This window comes from Rhinopithecus bieti, unplaced genomic scaffold, assembly GCF_001698545.2.
Source record: "Rhinopithecus bieti isolate Rb0 unplaced genomic scaffold, ASM169854v2 scaffold_56641, whole genome shotgun sequence".
Lineage (NCBI taxonomy): Eukaryota > Metazoa > Chordata > Mammalia > Primates > Cercopithecidae > Rhinopithecus > Rhinopithecus bieti.
The window spans coordinates 23651-45151 of NW_016822034.1; the positions used below are offsets into that span (position 1 = coordinate 23651).

At 61.1% G+C, this 21501-nt stretch overlaps 1 protein-coding gene across 4 annotated transcripts in view; it reads right to left on the bottom strand.

The window, feature by feature from the left end:
• Positions 1-13941: 13941 nt before the first annotated feature.
• Positions 13942-21501, bottom strand: part of RAB11FIP3 (RAB11 family interacting protein 3) — a 101320-nt gene continuing 93760 nt past the window's right edge. For all 4 annotated transcript variants that reach the window (XM_017860777.1, XM_017860774.1, XM_017860775.1 and 1 more), the window contains 5 exons: positions 17417-17498; positions 16560-16697; positions 16172-16327; positions 15848-15988; positions 13942-15721 (listed from right to left, as the gene is read on the bottom strand). In XM_017860777.1, coding sequence (XP_017716266.1) covers positions 15608-15721; positions 15848-15988; positions 16172-16327; positions 16560-16697; positions 17417-17498 — 631 coding nt within the window. In that variant the 3' untranslated portion in view covers positions 13942-15607. The remainder of the gene's footprint in view (positions 15722-15847; positions 15989-16171; positions 16328-16559; positions 16698-17416; positions 17499-21501) is intronic.

Genomic DNA, 21501 nt, shown 5'->3' on the forward strand with positions numbered 1-21501 from the left:
TTGTATTTTTTTAGTAGAGACGGGGTTTCACCGTGTTAGCCAGGATGGTCTCGATCTCCTGACCTCGTGATCCGCCTGTCTCGGCCTCCCAAAGTGCTGGGATTACAGGCTTGAGCCACCGTGCCCGGCCAACAATGGCTTTTAAATTTTTAAATGGTTGGAAAAAAATCAAAAGAAAAACAATACTCTGTAAGAGGTGAGAGTTCCATGAAATTCAAGCCTCGGGGTCTGCAGGGGTCTGACTGGGCACAGCCTGGCTCACTCGCCTGCCGGTGTTTCTCCCTAGGGACCACCCTGTGCTCACATCTGCCCTCGAAGGGGCAGCTGGCAGCCAGGCCGGAGAGCGCCATGCAGTGGACAGGGGCCACGGGAGTCGTGGCAGACCTCCTGGTAGCCACGTAAGACATGAGAAAAGGAACAGACAAAACAAGCCTTGGCCACGTGCCCTGCATGATCCGAGGTATCTGAGACATCGCTGCGTCCGTGTGAAACGAATGTAAAAACATGACGGAGACATCCAGGCCCGTTCTCCAGGCTGGGTCTCTGGATACAACTGTGCCTGGCCACTCATCTCACGCGGACGCGCCACACTACGGGCCCTGCAGCCACCAGTGCTGGCGGCCTCCACGAGGGGCAGCGCTCAAACGCGCAGGACGCAGGGGCTGGCGGCCTCCACGAGGGGCAGCGCTCAAACGCGCAGGACGCAGGGGCTGGCGGCCTCCACGAGGGGCAGCGCTCAAACGCACAGGACCCAGGCGAGGTCCACGCAGCCCTGAATGCCGCCCGGAAGCAATGCCGGGAGCCCAGCGCGCACGGAGCAGGCTCGCCAGCAGGGAGCCCACATCAACCCAGGGCCTCTTGTGCGGCTAAGCCAGACACTGGAGCCATCCAAACAACCCCTGCACTCCCCAGCCCATGCCACGCAGGAGTCCCTCACGGGAGATGGGTTGGGCCTTTCCGACACTCCCCTTCTGCAGCCAAACCCTCAGTGGGGCAGGGCAGGGCTTGGGTGGGAGCCGTGACTAGCGGAGGTGCCACGGGACAGAAACCGCTTGCACCGGGCCCTGAGCTGGTTTGGCTCTGACAGGAGCCCTGCCCCTGTTGTGTGTGAGGACTGTGTACCCGCCGGGGCCAGCCTCAGCGCCTTCGCCACTCACCCACCCACGCACTCACCCCTGTGGCACCTGGGGTCACGCGTGCTGCTAGAAACACAGACTCCTACCAGGTCCTGCCTGCTCCTCACTGATGCCTTTAGCAGGCCCAGGGCAGAAATGGTGCCCAGCTGCACCCAGGGCAGGAAGTGAGCTGCTTGCCGGCCTCCTGCTCCCCTGTGCTCGCTCAGAAAACCCTCCCTGAGCTGGAGCCAGTCTCAGCCACCCGACCCTGCGGGCCCCATCTGGACAGGAGGAAGGCCTGGCCCAGGAGAGCAGGGACCACACAGTACCCTCTCGTGGGTGCTCGGAGGAGAGGAGCCTGCCCAGAAGAGTAAACATCCCTGCCACGGAGGCTGGACAGCCGGCTCTGTTAAGGCCTCTCTGGGGTTTTCCAGCACACACCAGGGGATCTCCAGAGATGGCATCACTGAACCACCCCTGACCTGCTGCCAGAGGAGTCGAGAGCCCCGTGTGGGTGGCGGGGGCCCTGCCCTGGCTGGCAAGGCCCACTAAGGAGCAAGGGCTGCAAGCAGTTGGGACTCCCGGGACACAGCGGCCAGCCACGTGCCAACCTGAGGGTCCCATCACAGGGGTGACTATGGGAAGCTGGCACTGATGCTCTTCCGGAAATCCACCCTGCCAGCCTTCCCGAGTGCAGGTGTGGGTCCTGGGTCCCCCTGTGTCCCCATCCACTCATGGATGGACAGATGCTAGTACAGGACGAGCAGCTACGGAAAAGACTCCCAGGCCGGGTGGGGGGCCTCACGCCTGTAATCCCAGCACTTTGGGAGGCTGAGGTAGGTGGATCATGAGGTCAGGAGTTCGAGACCAGCCTGGCCAAGATGGTGAAACCCCATCTCTACTAAAATATAAACATTAGCTGGGGGTGGTGGCACGTGCCTGTAATGCCAGCTACTCGGAAGGCTGAGGCAGAGAATTGCTTGAACCTAGGAGGCAGAGGTTGCAGTGAGCTGAGATCACGCCACTGCGCTCCAGCCTGGACAACAGAGCGAGACTCCATCTCACAAAAAAAAAACACGAAGGCTCCCAGCCGGCGTTCCCCTAGAGGGAGAGAACTGAATTTAGGAGGAAGACTCCGATGGGAGGGGACCCCAGGAAAGAGGGGAAGGAGTGGTGAGGAGGGAGGCAGCACCAGCAGCCACCTCCAGGGGCAGCACCAGCCAGGGCTGACTGCATCTCGGCCATGGTGCTGGCTCCGGCCAGACCTTGGCAGGGGCTTACCATGTCCAGGGCCACTCGCCTGAGGACAACGGGGACAGGGCCTGCTGCAGCCAGCCAGAGGCTCTCGGGAGGAAGGCTCACTTGCCACTCCCAGGTCCAGCCCACTTCAGGGCCTGGGCACACGTCAATCACCCAGTGCAGTGACCCTGAGGAGGGCTGGACGCAGGTCAGGTCAATCCGTGGTTCCCCTCCTGGCTCCCTGTCCGAATAACCGGGGGGGAGGGGGGATTGGGGGGGGCACTGTCACCGTCACCAAGTTCCTGTCTGAATAACCGGGGAGGGGAGGCACCGTCACCAAGTTCCTGTCCGAATAACCGGGGCAGGGGGGTGAGCACCATCACCAAGGAATGTGCCCAGGCTGGTCCCCCAGGGACAGCAGGGTGAGGACCCGCAGAGCATGTCGAGCCCTGGGCCGCTGCTGCTCCTGCAGGGCCTGCTGCTGCTCCTGCAGGGCCTGCTGCTGCTCCTGCAGGGCCTGCTGCTGGTGGAGCATCTGTGCTGCTCCTGTGAGCCGCATGTGCCCCCCGCTGGTTTAGCAAACACCCCCGGGGCCTCTGCTGTAGGCCAGGCTGTTTTAGGTGCTTGCGAATGGGAACCAGCAAGAGCCGTGCCCGCAGGGGCTCACTCTCAGGGTGGCACCTCAAGAGTGGCCAGGACTTAGCACCGTCAGAGCCAGGCTGCAGCCACGCCCACCTCCGGGCTTCCTGGAGGGGCAGGGTACTGAGGGCCCCGGGCTGTGTGGACCCATGCCTGCCCCCTACAAATCCAACCGTGCAGCTCCCCACCCTCCCTGGGAACCGCTGCCCTAGTTTTAAACGGGGCGGTGGCCTAGATCCAGCCTCGGAGAATTGCAGAGGTGAGGCCGCCACTGCCCTGTGGGGACAAGTGGTTAATGAGCAGGGCCAACCGGCTGGTCCCGGTCCTGTATGAGGCATGCCACACACATACCCCGTGAGGGCAGCAAGGAGTGTCCAGCCAGGGGATGGCACGAGAAGGGCCAGTGTGACAACACTGTCCAGGACTCAGCACAGGGCTAAGTCCTGGAGGTGGCCACCGCCGCCCCGCTCCATCTGCGGCCGCTGAGGTCTGCTGGGGGTCTCTGGTGCTGGCCTTGACAGCCCACCTGTGGCAGGACAGGGGCTCAGTGGTGCCCTCGGTAGGTGGTGGGCTCAGTGGTGCCCCTCGGTAGGTGGTGGGTCTCGGGGTGCCCCTCGGTAGGTGGTGGGCTCAGTGGTGCCCCTCGGTAGGTGGTGGGCTCAGTGGTGCCCCTCGGTAGGTGGTGGGCTCAGTGGTGCCCCTCGGTAGGTGGTGGGCTCAGTGGTGCCCCTCGGTAGGTGGTGGGCTCAGTGGTGCCCCTCGGTAGGTGGTGGGCTCAGTGGTGCCCCTCGGTAGGTGGTGGGCTCAGTGGTGCCCCTCGGTAGGTGGTGGGCTCAGTGGTGCCCCTCGGTAGGTGGTGGGCTCAGTGGTGCCCCTCGGTAGGTGGTGGGCTCAGTGGTGCCCCTCGGTAGGTGGTGGGCTCAGTGGTGCCCCTCGGTAGGTGGTGGGCTCAGTGGTGCCCCTCGGTAGGTGGTGGGCTCAGTGGTGCCCCTCGGTAGGTGGTGGGCTCAGTGGTGCCCCTCGGTAGGTGGTGGGCTCAGTGGTGCCCCTCGGTAGGTGGTGGGCTCAGTGGTGCCCCTCGGTAGGTGGTGGGCTCAGTGGTGCCCCTCGGTAGGTGGTGGGCTCAGTGGTGCCCCTCGGTAGGTGGTGGGCTCAGTGGTGCCCCTCGGTAGGTGGTGGGCTCAGTGGTGCCCCTCGGTAGGTGGTGGGCTCAGTGGTGCCCCTCGGTAGGTGGTGGGCTCAGTGGTGCCCCTCGGTAGGTGGTGGGCTCAGTGGTGCCCCTCGGTAGGTGGTGGGCTCGGGGTGCCCCTCGGTAGGTGGTGGGTCTCGGGGTGCCCCTCGGTAGGTGGTGGGCTCGGCGGCATGATGTGGGGATGGGACGCATGTTCCTGAGACTCCAGTGGGTGCAGGCAAAGGCACCTCCCTGGGTCAGCGTCCCACCTGGGAGCTGGGAGCCCACATGGGAGCAGGGCTGACACAACAACCCCCAGCCTTGCGCAGGTGGCACCCACAGCTGCATCCACTCCACACACACTCCTCACTGTCTTGCTAACTAATGATGTATACGGCCGTACACCCTGGGCCCTCCCCTGCCCCGCAGGTGACACAGGCGTGTACCACTCACACAGCACCTGCTCCCGGGCCCTGCATCTCGATCAGTCTTTCACCAGAGCCATCTCACCACCATGGGAACCGCAGCGACCCCAACAAGGATGCCCCAGTGTCACCCCTGCCCGAGTTGGGGGTGTGCGGGGCAGCAGACAGAAAGCGGAGGCCCCTGTGTCCAGGCAGCTGGTGGCCCGGCCTGGCCCCACGGCAACCCCACTGCGCCCTAGAACTGCACCCACCAGACCAGAGGCTGCTGGTCCAGACAGAAAACAAGAGCCAGCCGCTGCTGGGACAAAGCTCAGTCGGTCCCCACAACCCGAAGACAGGCACCTCTGCCTGTGTCCCCACTGACGCTAAGGCCCCCTGTGGAGCAGAAGGCCTCAAGGACGTGAAGCTCATCCATGAGGAGGGTGGGAGGGCTGAGGACAGGGCTTCCCATCGTCCCTACAAGAAACCAGGCCAGGGCCCCACCCTGGGGGAGGATGTGGACTACGACTGCCCATCCCCAATGACAACTGGCAGGACAGCATTCTCCAGAAACAGGTGCAGGCCGCTCCCCAGGGACCAGGCACCCTCCTGGCCGAGGACAGCGGCGGGGGCCCTGCACATGCTCCTCACCAGCCCCGCCCCAGTGCTGCCCTCACCGTCACCTCCACGACAGGACCCCGGGCGGCGCGCCCTCACCGTCACCTCCACGACAGGACCACAGCCCAAACGGCTGGGAGAACCAGGCTCTTCAGGGCGGGCAGGACTGCCGGCCTCGAGGGGTTCTGTGAATCAAGGGCTCTGAGGAGAGGCCCCCCAGCCACGGGCACTCCAACCCCGCTGATCAAACAGTTCCGCAGCCCAAACAAACCCATCAATGAGCCGCAGTGCTTGGGAACAAGCTCACCTGAAGCTGCCGCAAGCTCCCGAGCCCTCTCTGCCGCGGCTGGGCTGCTGCCTAGGGAGGGAGCATTGAATCAGGCCCCTCAGCTTCCACCAGGAGGACTCTGGCCCCGGAACACCAAGCCCCGCCTCCAGGCTGCTCTGCAGGAGCCAAAGTCCCCGAAAGTCAGCCCCAGGAGACCCTTCGCCTTAGAAGCTTGTCTGTCCGAGAGGCAAAGGCAGCCCGGGGAGCATCATGGGCTCGGCTGGTTCCTCACTACCCTGGTATAAGGCCCCTGACCTGTCCAGTGCAGTCAAACTCTGGCCAGCCAGGACCGCAGACAGGGCCATTCAAGATCCTGTCCGGACCTCCCACAGCCCGGCCCTGCTACAAGGAACAGGCCATGGGCAAGAGTCCATGAGTAGGGCTGCCGAGTGGCACCAACCAGGGAGGGCAGCTGAGCTTACCGGGCACTGCCAGGGAAAGGTGCCCAGCTTGGGCAGGGCTCAGGCACATGGCCAGGTGGCCACCTACACTCCCCTGGATCCTGGCCCGAGTGCTACCCGGCCACTACAACTGCCAGCAGGGCGGCCACTGCTTCGAGCCAGACAGCTTTGCTTCTCTCAGGTCACGCTTTCCATGGCGGAGCCACTGCAGTGGACAGGACGCTCACACTCCCTGCCCTGTCCTTCCTGGGCCCTGTGTGCGGCCCACGGTGGCCTCCTCACTCAGCCATCACCCTCTTTTTTTTTTGTTTTTTTTTGTTTTGGCCGGGCGCGGTGGCTCAAGCCTGTAATCCCAGCAGTTTGGGAGGCCGAGGCAGGTGGATCACGAGGTCAGGAGATCGAGACCCTCCTGGCTAACACGGTGAAACCCCGTCTCTACTAAAAATACAAAAAACTAGCCGGGCGCGGTGGCGGGCGCCTGTAGTCCCAGCTACTCGGAGGCTGAGGCGGAGGCTGAGGCGGGAGAATGGTGGGAACCCGGGAGGCGGAGCTTGCAGTGAGCCGAGATCACGCCACTGCACTCCAGCCTGGGCGACACAGAGAGACTCCGTCTCAAAAAAAAAAAAAGTTTTGTTTTATTTTATTTTTTGAGATAGAGTCTCATTCTGTCACCCAGGCTGGAGTGCAGTGGCGCAATTTCAGCTCACTGCAGCCTCCACCTCCCAGGTTCAAGCTATTCTGCCTCAGCCTCCCAAGTAGCTGGGAGTACAGGCGCCTGCCACCACACCCAGCTAATTTTTGTATTTTTAGTAGGGTTTCACCATATTGGTCAGGCTGGTCTCGAACTCCTGACCTCAAATGATCTGCCCGCCTGGGCCTCCCACAGTGCTGGGATTACAGGCATGAGCCACTGTGCCCAGCCCCTCACCCTCTTTGTGATCAGCATGAAGACGGTGTGTAGGTGTGTCCAGTGGCACCTACAGCGGAAGAGCTGTAGGCATAGAACAAGTCCCACTGGGTTTCTGGGCACTCCTGCTGTGCCGGGGTCTAGGGCAGGACCAGAGGGACAGAGCAGGAGGAGAGCAGAGCGCACGAGGCAGCCCCTGGGCTGGGGGTCTCTTTTCTGGGTGTCTGATGAGGAAACCACCCAAGCACACCCCCCGTCTGCTGTCATTTCAGCCTCATAGTCCAGGGCTGGGCAGTCGCCCAGGACAGATGCAGACCTGACAAGTCACCAGCCTTCCTGGGTTTCCGCCACTGTTTCTCAAAGACCCCAAGCTGCTTTGTTTAACGATGTCATCTGCCTTCTCAGCACCTTTCCACACCTAGTGCAGTGGGCAGAGGCATCACACTGCGGGCCAGAGGGCTGGACCAGGAGCCGCTTGGCCACCAACAGCCACGTGGGTGGCCGGCCCCCCTCAGGTTCTTCACTGACTGCTTCAGGCCCATGAACAACACGCATGGTTTTGGAGGATTTTCTGAGCAGCAGAATCCTTCCCTCCAATTGCCTTGTATGAGCTGGTGAAAGAGCAGGAGGTAGAGACCAGGCACTCAGCCTCCCTTGGCCCCCTCCCTTGCCATCAACAGCTATCTCCAGCTTTGGTTCCTCACCTGTGGCGTTGGGGTTACCAGAGTGCTGCCCAAGGCCAGGGCAAGGATAAAGTGAGGGGTGCCCGGAGAGAGGGCCAGCAGAGCTTGGGGCTCTTACACAGATGCAGGATTACAGGGAACCAGCCGCTTCCTGCTCTCAGAGACCACGGTCTGTGGAGGCCCAGAAAGGAGGCCCTGTGCAGTTACGCAGTCACTGAGCCTCGGGCTCTCCTGGGGACTCAGAGGTCACTGGCTCGTCTGCCAATCAAGGAGCTCTGGAGAGCCTCAGACGCAGAGACAGAAGCAGGAAAAAGAGGGGTGCTCCTCCAGCAAGCAGAAGGACTCAAGAGGAGACAAGGCACACCGAACCCAAGGCCAGGCCAAGCTGGTTCCTGCAGGATCTGCCTCCCCCGTAAAGACCAGAAAAACAATCTCTCTTGCCCCACTTCACGGTCGAGAAGTCACTCAGAACCGGAAGGCAGATCACCCCTATGTCCTCACCCAGTCCCAGACTCTGGGAACGCGGAGGCAGTTACGGGGCACTCCCACACTGAACTGTGACTCACGTTTCCGCATCCCTCAGACCTGGGCCAAGGAAGAGACCCGGGTTTCCCAAAGGAGAAGCACAGAACTCTTCAGCACCCAGCGGAGTCCCAGTCTTCCCCACTAGCCCCATACACCCAGGCCCCGCCTCGGGTTCTGGGTCTCACCATTGCTTTCCGGGTCCTGTTACCTGCAGTCCGGTAACAAACTCCAGGGCGGTAAGGGGGCCCCCGAGAGCTCACTGGGCCAGGGCCACGGACCACACAAGAGTTCCCCCCGTCGGACTAGAGCGGTCCCTTTTGCAACCAGCAGGAACAGCTGGCTTGTCAGAGAACAGATCTGCAACTTCCCAGTTGGTGCCGCAGCAGCCCCAGAGAAACACGGAAGAGAACACTGGCATGGCTGGCACAGACGGGGCTCCTGCCAGCCCCTCCACGCCAGGTGGCCGCCCCCAGGCCGTTCCCCAAGTGACAGGGGAGCCATGCCCGCACCAGCACCACATTCCTAACGCGGCCGAGACCGCACGATGGGCCCGGATATAAGGGCACTCAAGGGCAGGCAGGGCCGGGGCAGGCAGGGCCGAGGCCGCCTCCTGTGTGCGCGGCCCCCGCGGCTGGCCTCGAGTGACCCACATGGCCCAGGTCCCTGCCGACTTCCCGCCTTCCTCTGGGCTCCTCTCCGAAGCATCGCCCAAGCCCAGCCCGGGTCCCCACCGGCCTGGAGGCGCCAGCGGGCGGCGGGCTGACCCCACTCCGAGGGCCCTGCCGTCCCTGCCCTGGCTCGGAGCCCGGCGCGCCCAGCCTCCGAGGCCTCCCGCGTCCCGCTCCGCAGGCCGCGCTCCCCGCGCCTCCGAGCCGCGCTCCCCGGCTGCGCGCCGGCCCGGCGCGGCCGACGGGACTCACCTCCACAGCCGGCGGCGCCGCTCAGCCTCGCGGGCCGGGCGCGCGGCCCGCCCCCGGCCCCGCTCGCACCCGCCGCCGATCCACAACTTCTGCCTCCGGAGAGCGGCGGGGCCCTCTCGCCGCCCGGCCGCGCTGCCGGACGGCTCCCGTCTCAGCCGCGGAGCGCCCACCGACCGGCTCGCCCCGGCCCTTGCCGCGTCGGCGCCGCGCTTACCTGCCTCGTATAGCGTAGCGCCCGGCCGGGGCCCGCGCGGCGCGCCCGGGGCGCACGCGGCGCTATGAATCGCGCGTCCGGACTACGGCTCCCACAGGGCTGCGCGGCGCCGCCGGGGCGGAAGCTCGGGGCGGTGCCTGCGCGAGGCAGGCCGGGAGTTGTAGTCCTCGGGTGGCGCCCTCCTAGTCCACAGACCGCCCGGGACACTCCGCCTGCCCGTGCTGCTGGAGACGGCCGGGCCCCGCGCCTCGGTCCCTGGGAGGCGCCGCGCTCCAGGCTTATCAGGGAGTGGGACGGCCCGAGGTGCTAGGACTACGGCTCCCAGAGGGCCCTGCGAGGGGGCACGGAGGGGCGCGGCCTTCCGCCACGGCGTCGGCGCGTCCGGGGCGTCTCAGTCCCGTGGGGCTCGGGGGTGGCCGGGCCGGGGGCGTCCGTGTCCCGCAGGTCTCTGGGCGGCTGCCCTGTTGAGGACCCACGACCCCGCCCCGACCCCGCCGTGTTCGCGAGAACCGAAGACCCCTTCGCTCCTCCCAGGGCACCCCTCGCGACACCGTGTGCTGTGCTTGGTCCCGGCGGTCAAGAGCGGCAGTGGCAAAGGGACCGCCCTGACCCGAGACGCGACCTGGCCTCGTAGCGTCGCTTGGGCACAGCCTCTCTAGGCCCCTTCCTTCTCGGTCGCGGAGGGACGCCATTAAACGGCCACGCCGGCCTCAACCGGGACGCGGCCCACGGCGCCCAGCCAGGGCCTGGGGGAGGGAAGCCGGGGCGACTCCTGGGTCCTCCCAGGCCCCTTGCGCAGGCCTCATTCTCTCCTCGGAGGTCCCCTTCCCGCTGCCCTGAGGCCACTCTCCTGCCAGCAACTGCTGGGCCGGCTCTCGGGAAAGTGCCTTGGCGTCAAGCTTATCAGGCTGCAGGTGCTGAGGGCAGCCAGACTCCCGCTCTTAGGCGCAGATGAGGAGCCTGAGAAGGCAATGGCCCTGCAGGAGAGGGAGACACAGGAGCAGGGCTGGTCAGCTGAGAGTCCGGAGAGACGGTTTGGTTGTGGTCCGATTCTGTGGCGAGATTTACAAGTGGGAGGTTGGGTGACGATTGCTCCGGGGCCAACAACTCTTAAGCCAGTCTCAGCAAGACCTACAAGGCCAGGGCCAGTGCCCCTCAGAGGATATTCATGCTCCAGGAAAGCCAAGGATGGGCCTCCCTCATGCTCTACATAGTGCAGTAGGGACACCTGTGTCCCACGTGGAGCTCGGCTTCTAGCTGCAGTCAGGGCAGAAGCTGGCAGGAGGGGTTTACTTCTGTCCTTGGAAGCTTTTGGTAAGGACGCTTCATTCCTGTGTCTTGGACACCCCCCTCTAGGTCTGCTGCCCCCTCTGTGAAGACAGGCAGGGCAGCTGAATGCGCCGTTTGTTCCCAGCCTATATCCATGCAAAGGCATCCCAAGGGCAGGAAATGCATCCTCAGGGGCCAGTGGGGGTCTGGGGGCACAGAGGGGTGCAGAGTGAGAGCTGGCTCTCCTCTGGCAGGTTACTGGCCAAATGTGGCTTTCGAACCACAGGAGAGGGTGCACTCAAGGGCTGACTCAGGGACTGAAGGTTCCCTCCCCTTCCCAGTCCTTCCCTGGCACTGCCTAGGTGGCTCCCTGGCCAGGGGCCAGTGATCTAGCTGGCAGAAGGTTCATGGCCTTATAACCTCCCAACCAGAGAAGCAGCTGCAGCTGAGCCTGTGGATCTGATGCTGAGGGCCCTGCCAGCTCACTGCAGAGTGGTCAGTTCTGGCCAGTTTTGCTAAGCCAGGCCCATTTGGGGTGAGGAGAAGGTGGGAGCACCCCAGCCCTCCCCAGCAGCCTGCCATGGTGGAGGAGGAACCCCATTCACCCAGAAGAAGGCCTCAGGAGGCATCTTCAAGATGACTGAAGTTGCCCCGCACAAGGAGAGTGCTGGAGAGAATGGGTGCGATGAGAGAAGAGTCTCCCGTGCATCCGTGAGGCCAGCCTGTGACTGTCTTGAAGATTCTGAGTCACAAGACATCAGGCACACAGGCGTGAATTGTAAATGCCTGCAGAGCAGAAGGTAAGTGACTCTGGATTATCCAGACCATTGACCAGGCCCTGCTGCATGCCAGTGCAGTCCTGGCCTGAGGACACAACCCTCACATCCAGACAGACCTGAGCAGCTAATGCACGTGCGCAGAAGAGCCAAAAGGCAAGCCGTGAGCCCCCCCTGGAGGAGAAGAGGATGGGGAGGGCCAAACAGAAAGAACTGAGACTGGAGGCATCTGTTTAGGCACCCAGAGAAAGTCTCACTTGGACACAGCAGCAAATAGAACAGACCCCAGTGCCATCATGGAGCCCAGACTTGAGCACACAGGGACCTTGGCATGGAGCACGAGGGTGCCAAGGCCTGCAGGTGGCCGACTTGTGTGCTCTGGTGCCATGCTCAGATTTGACAGGATGACTGCTATCACCTGCTTTGTGAGCCACAGAGGCCTGCGTCAAAGACTACGGACCACCAGCCTGGGCAATACAGTGAGTGAGACCTGCCTCCACTTAAAAGATAATTAGGCAGGTGTGGTGGTGCATGCTTGTGGTCCCTGCTACTCGGGAGGCAGAGGCAGGAGCATCGCTTGAGTCTGGGAGGTTGAGGTTGCAGTGAGCTGGGATGGCACATGGCGCTCCAGTCTGGGTGACAGAGTGAACCCGTCTCAAAAAAAGGACGGGTGGCCTAACAGGTGAAAACGATGGACGAGGCCCCGGTAGAAGTCCCTGCCCTTCTCTGGACCACTGCCTCCAGGTTCCTGGACTGCCAGCAGGTAGAGGGGCCAGGATGCCATCTGGGGTCCCGCTGAGGGGGTCCAACCTTCCTATACCTGCCCTTTAGCAGAGGCAGGCTGGGGTGGTCCTCATGTGAGGGGCTCTTGTTCCAGGGCAGGGGCAGAGCTCCTCCTCTCCATTCTGCCAGGCAAGACTCCTTAGTGCTCTTCCGTTGGGCAGAACGGACCAAGACTCAGAACATTCAATGTCAGGTGCCAGCCGGGGACAGGATCTGCCTTGGGAAACTCTGCAGGCCCAGTGGCCATCCCACTGCACAGTTGAGGGTGGGGGGGCAACACTCCAGAGGGACACGTTCTGGCCTCCCGGGGGGTGCAGGCTTCTGGGCACGTCCACCAGGCATGCACACCGGCCACTCCACCCTGCTCTCGCTCACCGACAAGGTCTCTGGCAGCCCTTACGGGAATGTGTCCATTTCATCCCGTGTCCTGTCTCAAACTCCTGTGGCCAGAGACCCCAACGGGCCATCGGGGTGGGGCCACCTGGACTGTGGACAGGCCCGACGTTTAAAATCTAGCATGGAGATGAAACGGAGGTGCTCCTAGACCACAGTGGGGTATGAGAAGGAAGCTGCTCCCCTTCCCCTCCCTGGCTCTGGCCTGACAGCGTGTCATGAGTCTCTCTCCCCACCTCCAGCTTCTCCCTCTAAGCAGGAATGGGCCCTGCTGGCACCACACAGAGACCCCGACGTAGGTGAGACGGCAGGCCCTTTTCCTGGGAGCAGGAAGTTGGCCTTGGACACGCCCACACCGCCCATGTCACTCAGTTCTAACTCATGAAGCAACCAGGGTTCCTGGGCTCTGTGACCTGGAACCATTCTGCCGCACCTGCACTGAGGGTTCAAGGACTCCTCACTGTAGGCCACGCCTGGTCCTCTTCCGGTCACCAGCCCGCAAGCAGCAGCTGGGCTGAGGGGATGACAGACCTGGATCCTTAGCCTCCCTGGGCCTCGGCTTCTCCATCTGCATCTCAGAGTGACGGGCAGGCAGGCATCTCGGGCAGAGATGGGAGAGTGAGAGACGCAGATGCAGTCTGCTTCCTGGATGCCAGACCAAGTGGTCCAGTTTTCAAGGCTTGTGTTTTTGGGGGACTCTTGATCAGATGGGACCACCCCCCACAGGCCATTCCTTGTGGCTGCAGTGGCACTAAGCTCTCAGACTGCGTGGCTGCCCCTGTGACCTCAGGAGCCCACTCCCATCGGGCCCTGCCTTCTCGACTTCCTATGCCTCTGGTGCTGGTCCTGTGTCTGCCCCTTCTTCTGGGGGATGTTCTCCCACCACCCTGCACATCACTGCCCTTTTAAATTCTTTTTGAAATGGGGTCTTGCTCTGTCGCCCAGGCTGAGTGCAGCAGTGTGATCACAGCTCACTGTAACCTCCATCTCCTGGGCTCAAGCAGTTCTCCCACCTCAGCCTCCCAAGGAACTGGGACTACAAGTGTGCACCACCAAGCCTGGCTAATTTATTTTTTAGAGATGGGGCCTTGCTATGTTGCCCAGGCTGGTCTTAAACTCCTGGGTTCAAGCGATCCTCCTGCCTTGGCCTCCCAAAGTGCTGAGATTATGGCGTGAGCCTCTGTGCCCTGCCCCCCATCTTCTCTTCATCCTGGGGACGTGCTGACGGCTCTCCCAACATGGGACGTACATCCCCAGAGGTGGGGATACTGACCCAGAGCCGTGATGCCCCCTTTCCCCGGCCCCACCTTGATGCTGTCTCAGCAACTCGTGAGGATCCAGAACCTGGCCAGAAAGCGGCCAGGCTCTGCTGGACGTGAAGGTGCAATCCTGCAGCCTTGGAAGGGTCTTGGTCTGACCAAGCTGCAGAGCCAACCGGGTCTCCTGGGTTCTGAGCTCAGACAACTGATGGCCCCGGACGCCTTGAGGGAAGCTGGGCCCGGCCCACAAGACTCCCACCCGACCCTGTGGCCCCCCTGGAGGAAGGAGCCGGCCTCTGCGTGTGCAGTAACAGCTTTAATCTGTGGTGGCCCCTGCCCTCCTGCATCCAGGCAGGAAGAGCCGTTTCTTGAGGAATTAAAGCAGGAGCGTTTCCCACACTGTCTCCTGGGAGTCCATGCTTATAGCGATAGCACTGCTGAGTGGTGCTGTGTCACCAGGGCTGGGCCTGGGCACAGAGAGGCAGGGTGCCAGTCTTTATATATTATACATATATATATATATATATATATATTTCATGTGTATACACAGATAGTTTTCTCTCTTGAAAGTATTAAAAAATTGATCAACCTTCAATCTATAAAAAATACCTACTCTACATGATAGAAAAATCTCTCCTCCAAGTTTACACTGATTTACACCCAAGGCTTTCCCCAAATGTACAATAGGAGGCGACCTCTTACATCCTAGCATGGAAGGCGGTGGATGCGGGGCCACACAGGTGCACGCACGCACGCACACATGCGCGCACACACACACGCAGCAGGTGGCCAGTCTTGGTGATGCGGTCTGGGCCCACCCGGGAATGCTGGGGGTCGGGGGCAGGCCTGCAGCCCTGCGGGGTGACACCGCTGCGCCTGGGGTGCAGACCCAAGAAGCGCAGGCCCCTCCTGCTCTGCTGTGAGTCTTCCCTGCCCTCTTCCTCCTACAACACGCACCCTCGGGGAAGAACCACGATTTCTAAGTGAGACACACACGGAAGAAAACAGGGTTCCCGATGTTTGGACTGTGGCCTGGGAAGTGCGTGGGGAGGGTGTGGCCTTTAGGAGGCCAGGTCCGGCCGCACCTGTGGAGAAGCAGCACCTGGGAGCCAGAGGGGCCTGCAGCATCCACCCCACCCAGGGAGAGAGCGCCACACAGCTGTAATCTCAGGTCCTGATGTCGGAGTGGAGGGCCCCAGTGGCTCCTGCCCGACCCCCATAGGTGGTCAGAGTCCCCAAGGGTTACTGCAGCGAGGAATGGGCCATGGGAACAGCCACATGGCCTGGAGGCCCCAGAGCTGGACTGAGGTGACCACATCTGACTGGGCAATGGCCCAAGCAGCTTAGGCAGAGCTGGGGAAATGCACCAGCCTTGTCCACCCGTCCTTCCCGCACCACCATGTCTGAGGTGAGGGTCCGGGAGCCCGTCAGCCATCAGGAGCGGCTCAGCATGGGTGAAACGGCACCAGGGTACTTGTGCGGGTGGCTTAGGCAGGAGCACCCCTGGAAGGACCCGTTTTCTACCTTTCTTCCCAATAGGGCTGCATGTGGAAAGAGGGACCACCACAAGGAGGCCACAGCGGGGCTCACCCCACACCTCTGCACAGAGGCTCTCCAGCCCATCCTGCTGAACTGAAGTATAGGCGTTCACGGCCAGGGTGACTTAGGGCTGGGAAGCTCTGGGCCCCGCGAAAGGTCAGCGCTGATGGATGGCCCCACAACAACCCTCACCCTCTATGGACCTCGGGCCCTGGGACTTCCCTTTCTCCCTCTCCTCTCCACCACCCTCTGCCCCTTTGGCAGCCCCTGTCTTTGGCGGCCCCAGCCCAGCTGCACGAGGACTCCCTGCATGCTCTGGGCACTGTCGGCTGTGGGACCTGCTGGTCTTGGCTCCTCACGGTGTCTCGGGACCACTCCAGGGTGTTGGAGTCCCGAATCCAGCCCAGGCTGGGCCTTCCTGCCTCTACTTGACCTCCAGGATGGACGGGTTGGTCTCCATGATGGCCACGATGATCCTGTCGATGTAGTCCTGCAGGCGGAAGTTGATCTCCTCCTGCTTCTGAATTGCCTCCATGAGCTGTAGGGCGAGCAGGCAGTCAGAGCTGAGGCACACGGACCACAGGCCACAGTGCATAAACCACAGCGCACAGACAGTAAGGGCTGTAAACCCCAGGCCACACTGTGCAGGCATGGGATGTGTTACCTCATCTCGGGAGACAGAGCTGATCTCTGCAGCCAGGGACTCAGAGAAGGCTGTGGAGAAGAGGCTCTTGGCGCCCTGGATGCTGAGGGTAATGATCTGCCCGTTCAGCTCCTCGTTCTGCTCCTTAAGGTTGCGGTTGTCCTGGGAGGGCACAGCAACATCACTACTGGGCTGTGGCCCCTGCTGGTGGCTGAGCAGGGACAAGGACTGCCCAGGGAAAAAGGCCTCCAGCTCAGATGCTGACCCTCCATGTCCCCACCTTCCCAACCAGCCTTGTGGAACATTCTGCAGGAATGTGAAGAAGGGAGGCCCAGGCCTGCCCACCTGCTTCAGCCTGCGGACCTCCTGCTCCAGCTCGCTCTCCCGGGCGCGGCTGTGGTACTCCTGCAGGCCCATGCTGCTGCTGCGGCCCCGCCGCTGCTCGGCCTCCAGCTTGAGGAGCTGCAGGTGCTCCAGCTGCTTTCGGAGGTCCTCGATCAGCTGCAGGGCAATGGCCGGGTGAGCCGGGGGGCCTGGGCTCCCAGGGGACACCACCAGCCATCACTTGGCTGTAGAACCTCAGGGTTGATCTGGCCATCTCTCGGGAAGACGACACACACCAGCGGCTATGTCCAAAGCGCACAGCCGAGAGCTAGCGTCTGAGGAAACAACGGCTCCCCTTGGGGCAGGCTGGGCGCAGGACTGGCATGGGGCAGGGTGGGTGCCAGCTCACCTCCTGTGTGGCCTCCTTGTCCCTCTGGAACTGGTGCCTCTCGTGACTCAGCCTGTCCCCCATCCTCCTCTTGTTCTCCTGCTCTTCGCTGAGCCGCAGCGTCAGCGACTCTATCTCATCCAACAGCTTCTGCTTCTCCTGCAGGGGTGGACACCTGCCCTGGATGTGCGTCGCCCTCCCACCTGTGCATGCAGCTTGCCCTGGCCGTCTGTCCCTCCAATCTGAGTCTCCCAAACAGCAACATGGTGGCCCCCGTGTTGGAGCGCGACAGGGCTGGGTCTGAGCCTTCCTGCCTCTCAGTGGAGGTCAAGGCCACCTGCCTCTGGGCGCCTCACACACACAGGCCACGCGGGCCATTTCTCGTGAGGGGCAGGAAGGACCTTTGTGTGCACAGGACCTGAGTCGGTGGCTGTGAGCAGCTCCAGCCGGGCTCCTCTGGTTCACGGGAGCCAGGGCCCAAGTGCTGTGAGAATACCCTTCCTGGGAGCTTCCCAGAGCACAGCTGGTGAGGTGGAGGGAGGGAGGTCTCACAGTGACGAGCTGGGGTGTGGGAACCCCACATGCAGCCTCTGCCTCCACGTCTGCAGGGGTTGGGGCGTGAGTGTCTGGCTGATGCCTTCCCCTTGGAGGACAATTCCCAGATTCAGAGCCCTGGGTCCATCTAGGAGTGAGCCTCTGGGCCCTGCTCCTGTGGGTGGAACCGTGCCTTCCAGTGGCCTGGGCCCTAAGTTGGTCCTGTTCCCTCACACACAGCACAGCATCCTGCTCAGCACAGAGCGAAGGGCAACCTTGGCTGCCCCACAGGCAGGGCACGGGCTGGGCCCACTGGCCACAGCGCCAGGCTGCAGGCAGCTCACCTCCTCCAGGCGCTCAATGTTGGCCTTCAGACAGGGCGTGCAGGACCGGAGCTCACTGTTCTCCTCGTCCAGTTGCTGTAGCCTGGGACGCAAGAGCAAAGCTGAAACTCACTCCAGGAAGCACGCCTCTACAGGACCAGGGTGCCCCATGTCTCAGGGAAACCCTGCTGGGGCCGCCCTGTGACCCACAGACGCCCCCAAATGACCAGGGCCAGTCCTTAGGTGCCCAACCAAGTGCTCTAGGCAGAGCTTTTCCATAATCCTTGAAGGTTTTTATTTTTTATTATTTTATTTTATTTATTTATTTTTTTGAGACGGAGTCTCGCTCTGTCGCCCAGGCTGGAGTGCAGTGGCGCAATCTCGGCTCACTGCAAGCTCCACCCCCCGGGTTCACGCCATTCTCCTGCCTCAGCCTCCCATGTAGCTGGGACTACAGTTGCCCGCCACTTCGCCCGGCTAGTTTTTTTTTGTATTTTTATTAGAGACGGGGTTTCACCTTGTTAGCCAGGATGGTCTCGATCTCCTGACCTCGTGATCCGTCAGTCTCGGCCTCCCAAAGTGCTGGGATTATAGGCGTGACCCACCGTGCCCGGCCTTATTTTTTATTTTATTTATTTATTTTTTTTGAGGAGGAGTCTCACTCTGTCACCAGGCTGGAGTGCAGTGGTGCGATCTTGGCTCACTGCAACCTCCACCTCCTGGGGTTCAAGTGATTCTCCTGCCTCAGCCTCCTGAGTAGCTGGGATTACAGGCACCCTCCATCATGCCTGGCTAATTTTTGTATTTTCAGTAGAGACAGGATTTCGCCATGTTGGCCAGGCTGGTCTTGAACTCCTGACTTCAGGTGATCCACCTGCCTCAGCCTCCCAAAGTGCTGGGGTTTCAGGTGTGGGCCAACACACCCGGCCCTCTTCTCTGTTTATTAATAGTCATGTATTTGTGTCACTATGGACTCATGAACTTTATGTTTTGGATTGTAATCCAGTGCTATCACTATGAGTTTGTTACTTAAACTGTTCCAGCTTTGGCGTCTGGCAACTCCTTCAGCTGGCCCGTGTCCCTCTGACATACCCTGTGTCTGTGCTCATGGCAGGGGGACGTTTAGTGTAAGCACTTCCTCATTTTCAGATACTACACATTGCTGCAGGCTCAGCCTGCCTTTTCCCGTCCCAGCCTCAGAACTGGCCATTTCTCCAAGGAACCCTGGATCTTCTCCATAATCCAGTTGTCCTCACTATCCTGTTACCCTGCCATCCCTTCTAATTCAACCTAACCTGCACCCACACCCAGAATTTGGAGTAAGATGGAAACCCAGGGGCAGCACAGGGCTGGCGGGGGAAGGGCTTCAGGTGCCCTCTACCCAGGACGGGACTTGCTCTTGGCTTTGCAGAACTGATGATTGAGACCAGGGGCAAAGCAGATGCAACCCCTTCCCAACAGCACCCGCTGGCCTCTGCACCGCCAGGGAGGCCACGGGGTGCCCAGGACAGGCGTGCTCCCAGGGACTTGTCTGGGGCTGGTCAGACCCTTGGCCACAAGCGTTCGTCAGGAGGACAAGGGCACTCAGTGGTGTCACTCTGGTGTGTGTTGGTGCTCTGCAGTCCAGACTCCTCCTCTAGGGTGGGGATGGGTGTGACCCAGCTGTATGTGGGCGGGGACCCTCCTGTGTGAGCCTCGCCTTCACCCAACTTCCACGGTTCCTGGTGCTACCCACTTCTGAGCCTTCATGTACCAAGATGCAAACCACGGTACGTGTCGGCTGCGTGGCTGCCTCTGAGCTGAAAACCCGGTATGTGTCGGCCTGCGTGGCTGCCTGAGATGCAAACTCTGGTACATGTACGCTTCTGCGTCGCTGCCCGAGGATGCACACCCGCTACGTGTCGGCTGTGTGGCCTGCCCGAGAAGCAAACCCTGGTGTAGCTGCTGGCGCAGGGTGTTGCGTGTGTTAGGAGTGTGTGCAGCTGTGCTTTCTGGGCTACACCTTTGCCATCTGCCTTTCCTGTTGTTTTGCTGAGCGGAGCACAGTAAGTTCCATTCTCCACCTCTAACCCTGGAGTCCAGATGGCTCTACCTACGGTTGTTTTCTCCTTTCAGAGTAACACTTGCGTGTTTTGTTCATAACTATGAAAGCAAATTATGTTTTAATTCTACTGAATTTCAAAACTACAGATATGCAAAGAGAAGAAAATAAAGAGCTGCACAGCTTCACGCACAGCAGCACTTCCCTCCCGAGGCCTGACCCCTCTTTCTTTCCTGCTCGCCCCAGTCGCTCACTGTCCGTCAGACAACTCAGCTCTGCCCAGCGCCGGGCTGTCTTTCTGCCTTCTCTCCTTTCAGGATCAGGCTCGGGGGAGTCTACTCACATGTTTTGGAAGGACGAGCTATGCTACGTGGCACAAGCGAAGGCTTCCCTGGGCTTCCTTGGCTCACATGCCGCTAGAAAGCACCACACACCAGGGCCACGTTCACCCAGTTCACTCTGTGCCTGATGATGGGTCATGTACCCCAACGCCAGGGGTTCAGCAGGTGCCATAAGCTGCAAATCAGGCCCTGGCCTCTGTGGACATGCCACTGTGGCCCCATCAGCCTTCACTCCAGCTCTCTGCAGCCTGCCAGGGGCTCCCATACTTTCTGGAGGCCCTGGGGGGCCCCACTCCCAGAGGTATCTGGCCTTTCCTAGAACCTCTCCCAGGCCCTGTGTCCTGAGATTCAGATCTCTGCCTGTGACCTTCGTATAGCCCCATTCTGCTGATGACACATATTCTTCTTTCCCGGTCCCTAAACAAGGATGTCCAGAGTTCCGGCCTCTACACTCCTCCATCTTCTCTATGCCCTTTCAGCTTTAACTTTCATCTCTACTGAGGCCCCGCGCCTGAAATCCAGCTGTTTTCTGGGCACTGCAACTGCAAAGACACCCAGCCCTGCTGCTCCCAGGAGGTTCCGATGCAGGTGCTGGGGGTCCTGCCTCCAGGCCCTCTGCTCCTGAGGGACCCCGGACTGAGACTGTCATGGCACGGACCAGGGTCTTTCTGTACACCAGATGGGCAGAGGCCAAGCTGGGAAGTCCCCAAGATGCCAGAGGCTTCTGTGCTGGGTTGACTGCAGGTTGCTGACCTGGGGCTGCAGGGGCCTCTGAGGGCCTGAGCAGCCCTGAAAACCACAAGGTTGCTGGTGGCCACTCCAAGAAGCTGCAGGAGACTGACAAGGTCCAGAACACGGTGGCACTGACCCCAAGGGCTTAGGGCGGGTAGGCGGCTTGCTCACAAGAGGCAGTGGCACTGGGCCCTGCTTGCTCCCTGAGGGCCTCATGAGACCCCTATCTTGTGCCCCTCCACACCAGAGCACGCAGAGGAGGCAGGATGTCCACACGGCTGTGCCCCAACCTCAGCCCCAGTGGACAGGTCTCACGGGAGGTGCTCCTGATGCTCACAGACGAGAAACATACTTTAACTTGGAGCCCACTCAACTGTACTGTGCCAAGACCAGGGGAGAACACTGTCCTGGCTGCCCTGACCTTGCTCCCCAGAAGACGGCGCCCCACTGCGATGGCAGGCACGGAGGCCTCCTTGTGCAGGGCATCCCGCACAGCTCTCTGCATGCAGGCTCCTTCCTGCCACCCACTTTTGAAAACGCCTAGGAGCTCTTCTTAGATAAGGCAAGTATCTCAGCTTTAAGAGCTGGAAGGAACACAAGCAAAAGAACCTGAAATCCTTTTATGAATATTTAAAACGACTGTATTTCAAAATCTAAAAGTAGTACATGCTCAGTTTAAAGAAGCCACATGAGGTGGTTCAGGCCCATAATCCCAGCACTTTAAGAAGCTGAGGTGGCTCTGCTGAGAGTACGGAGAGGAAACAAAACCACCAAAAACCCCAACAGCAGCAACAAAACGAGGCCAAGGTGGGAGAATCGCTTAAAGCTAAGAGTTCAAGACCAGCCTGGGCAACATAGCGAGGCCTCATCTCTACCACAAATGAAAGGAGAATCGCTTAAAGCTAAGAGTTCAAGACCAGCCTGGGCAACATAGCGAGGCCTCATCTCTACCACAAATGAAAGGAGAATCGCTTAAAGCTAAGAGTTCAAGA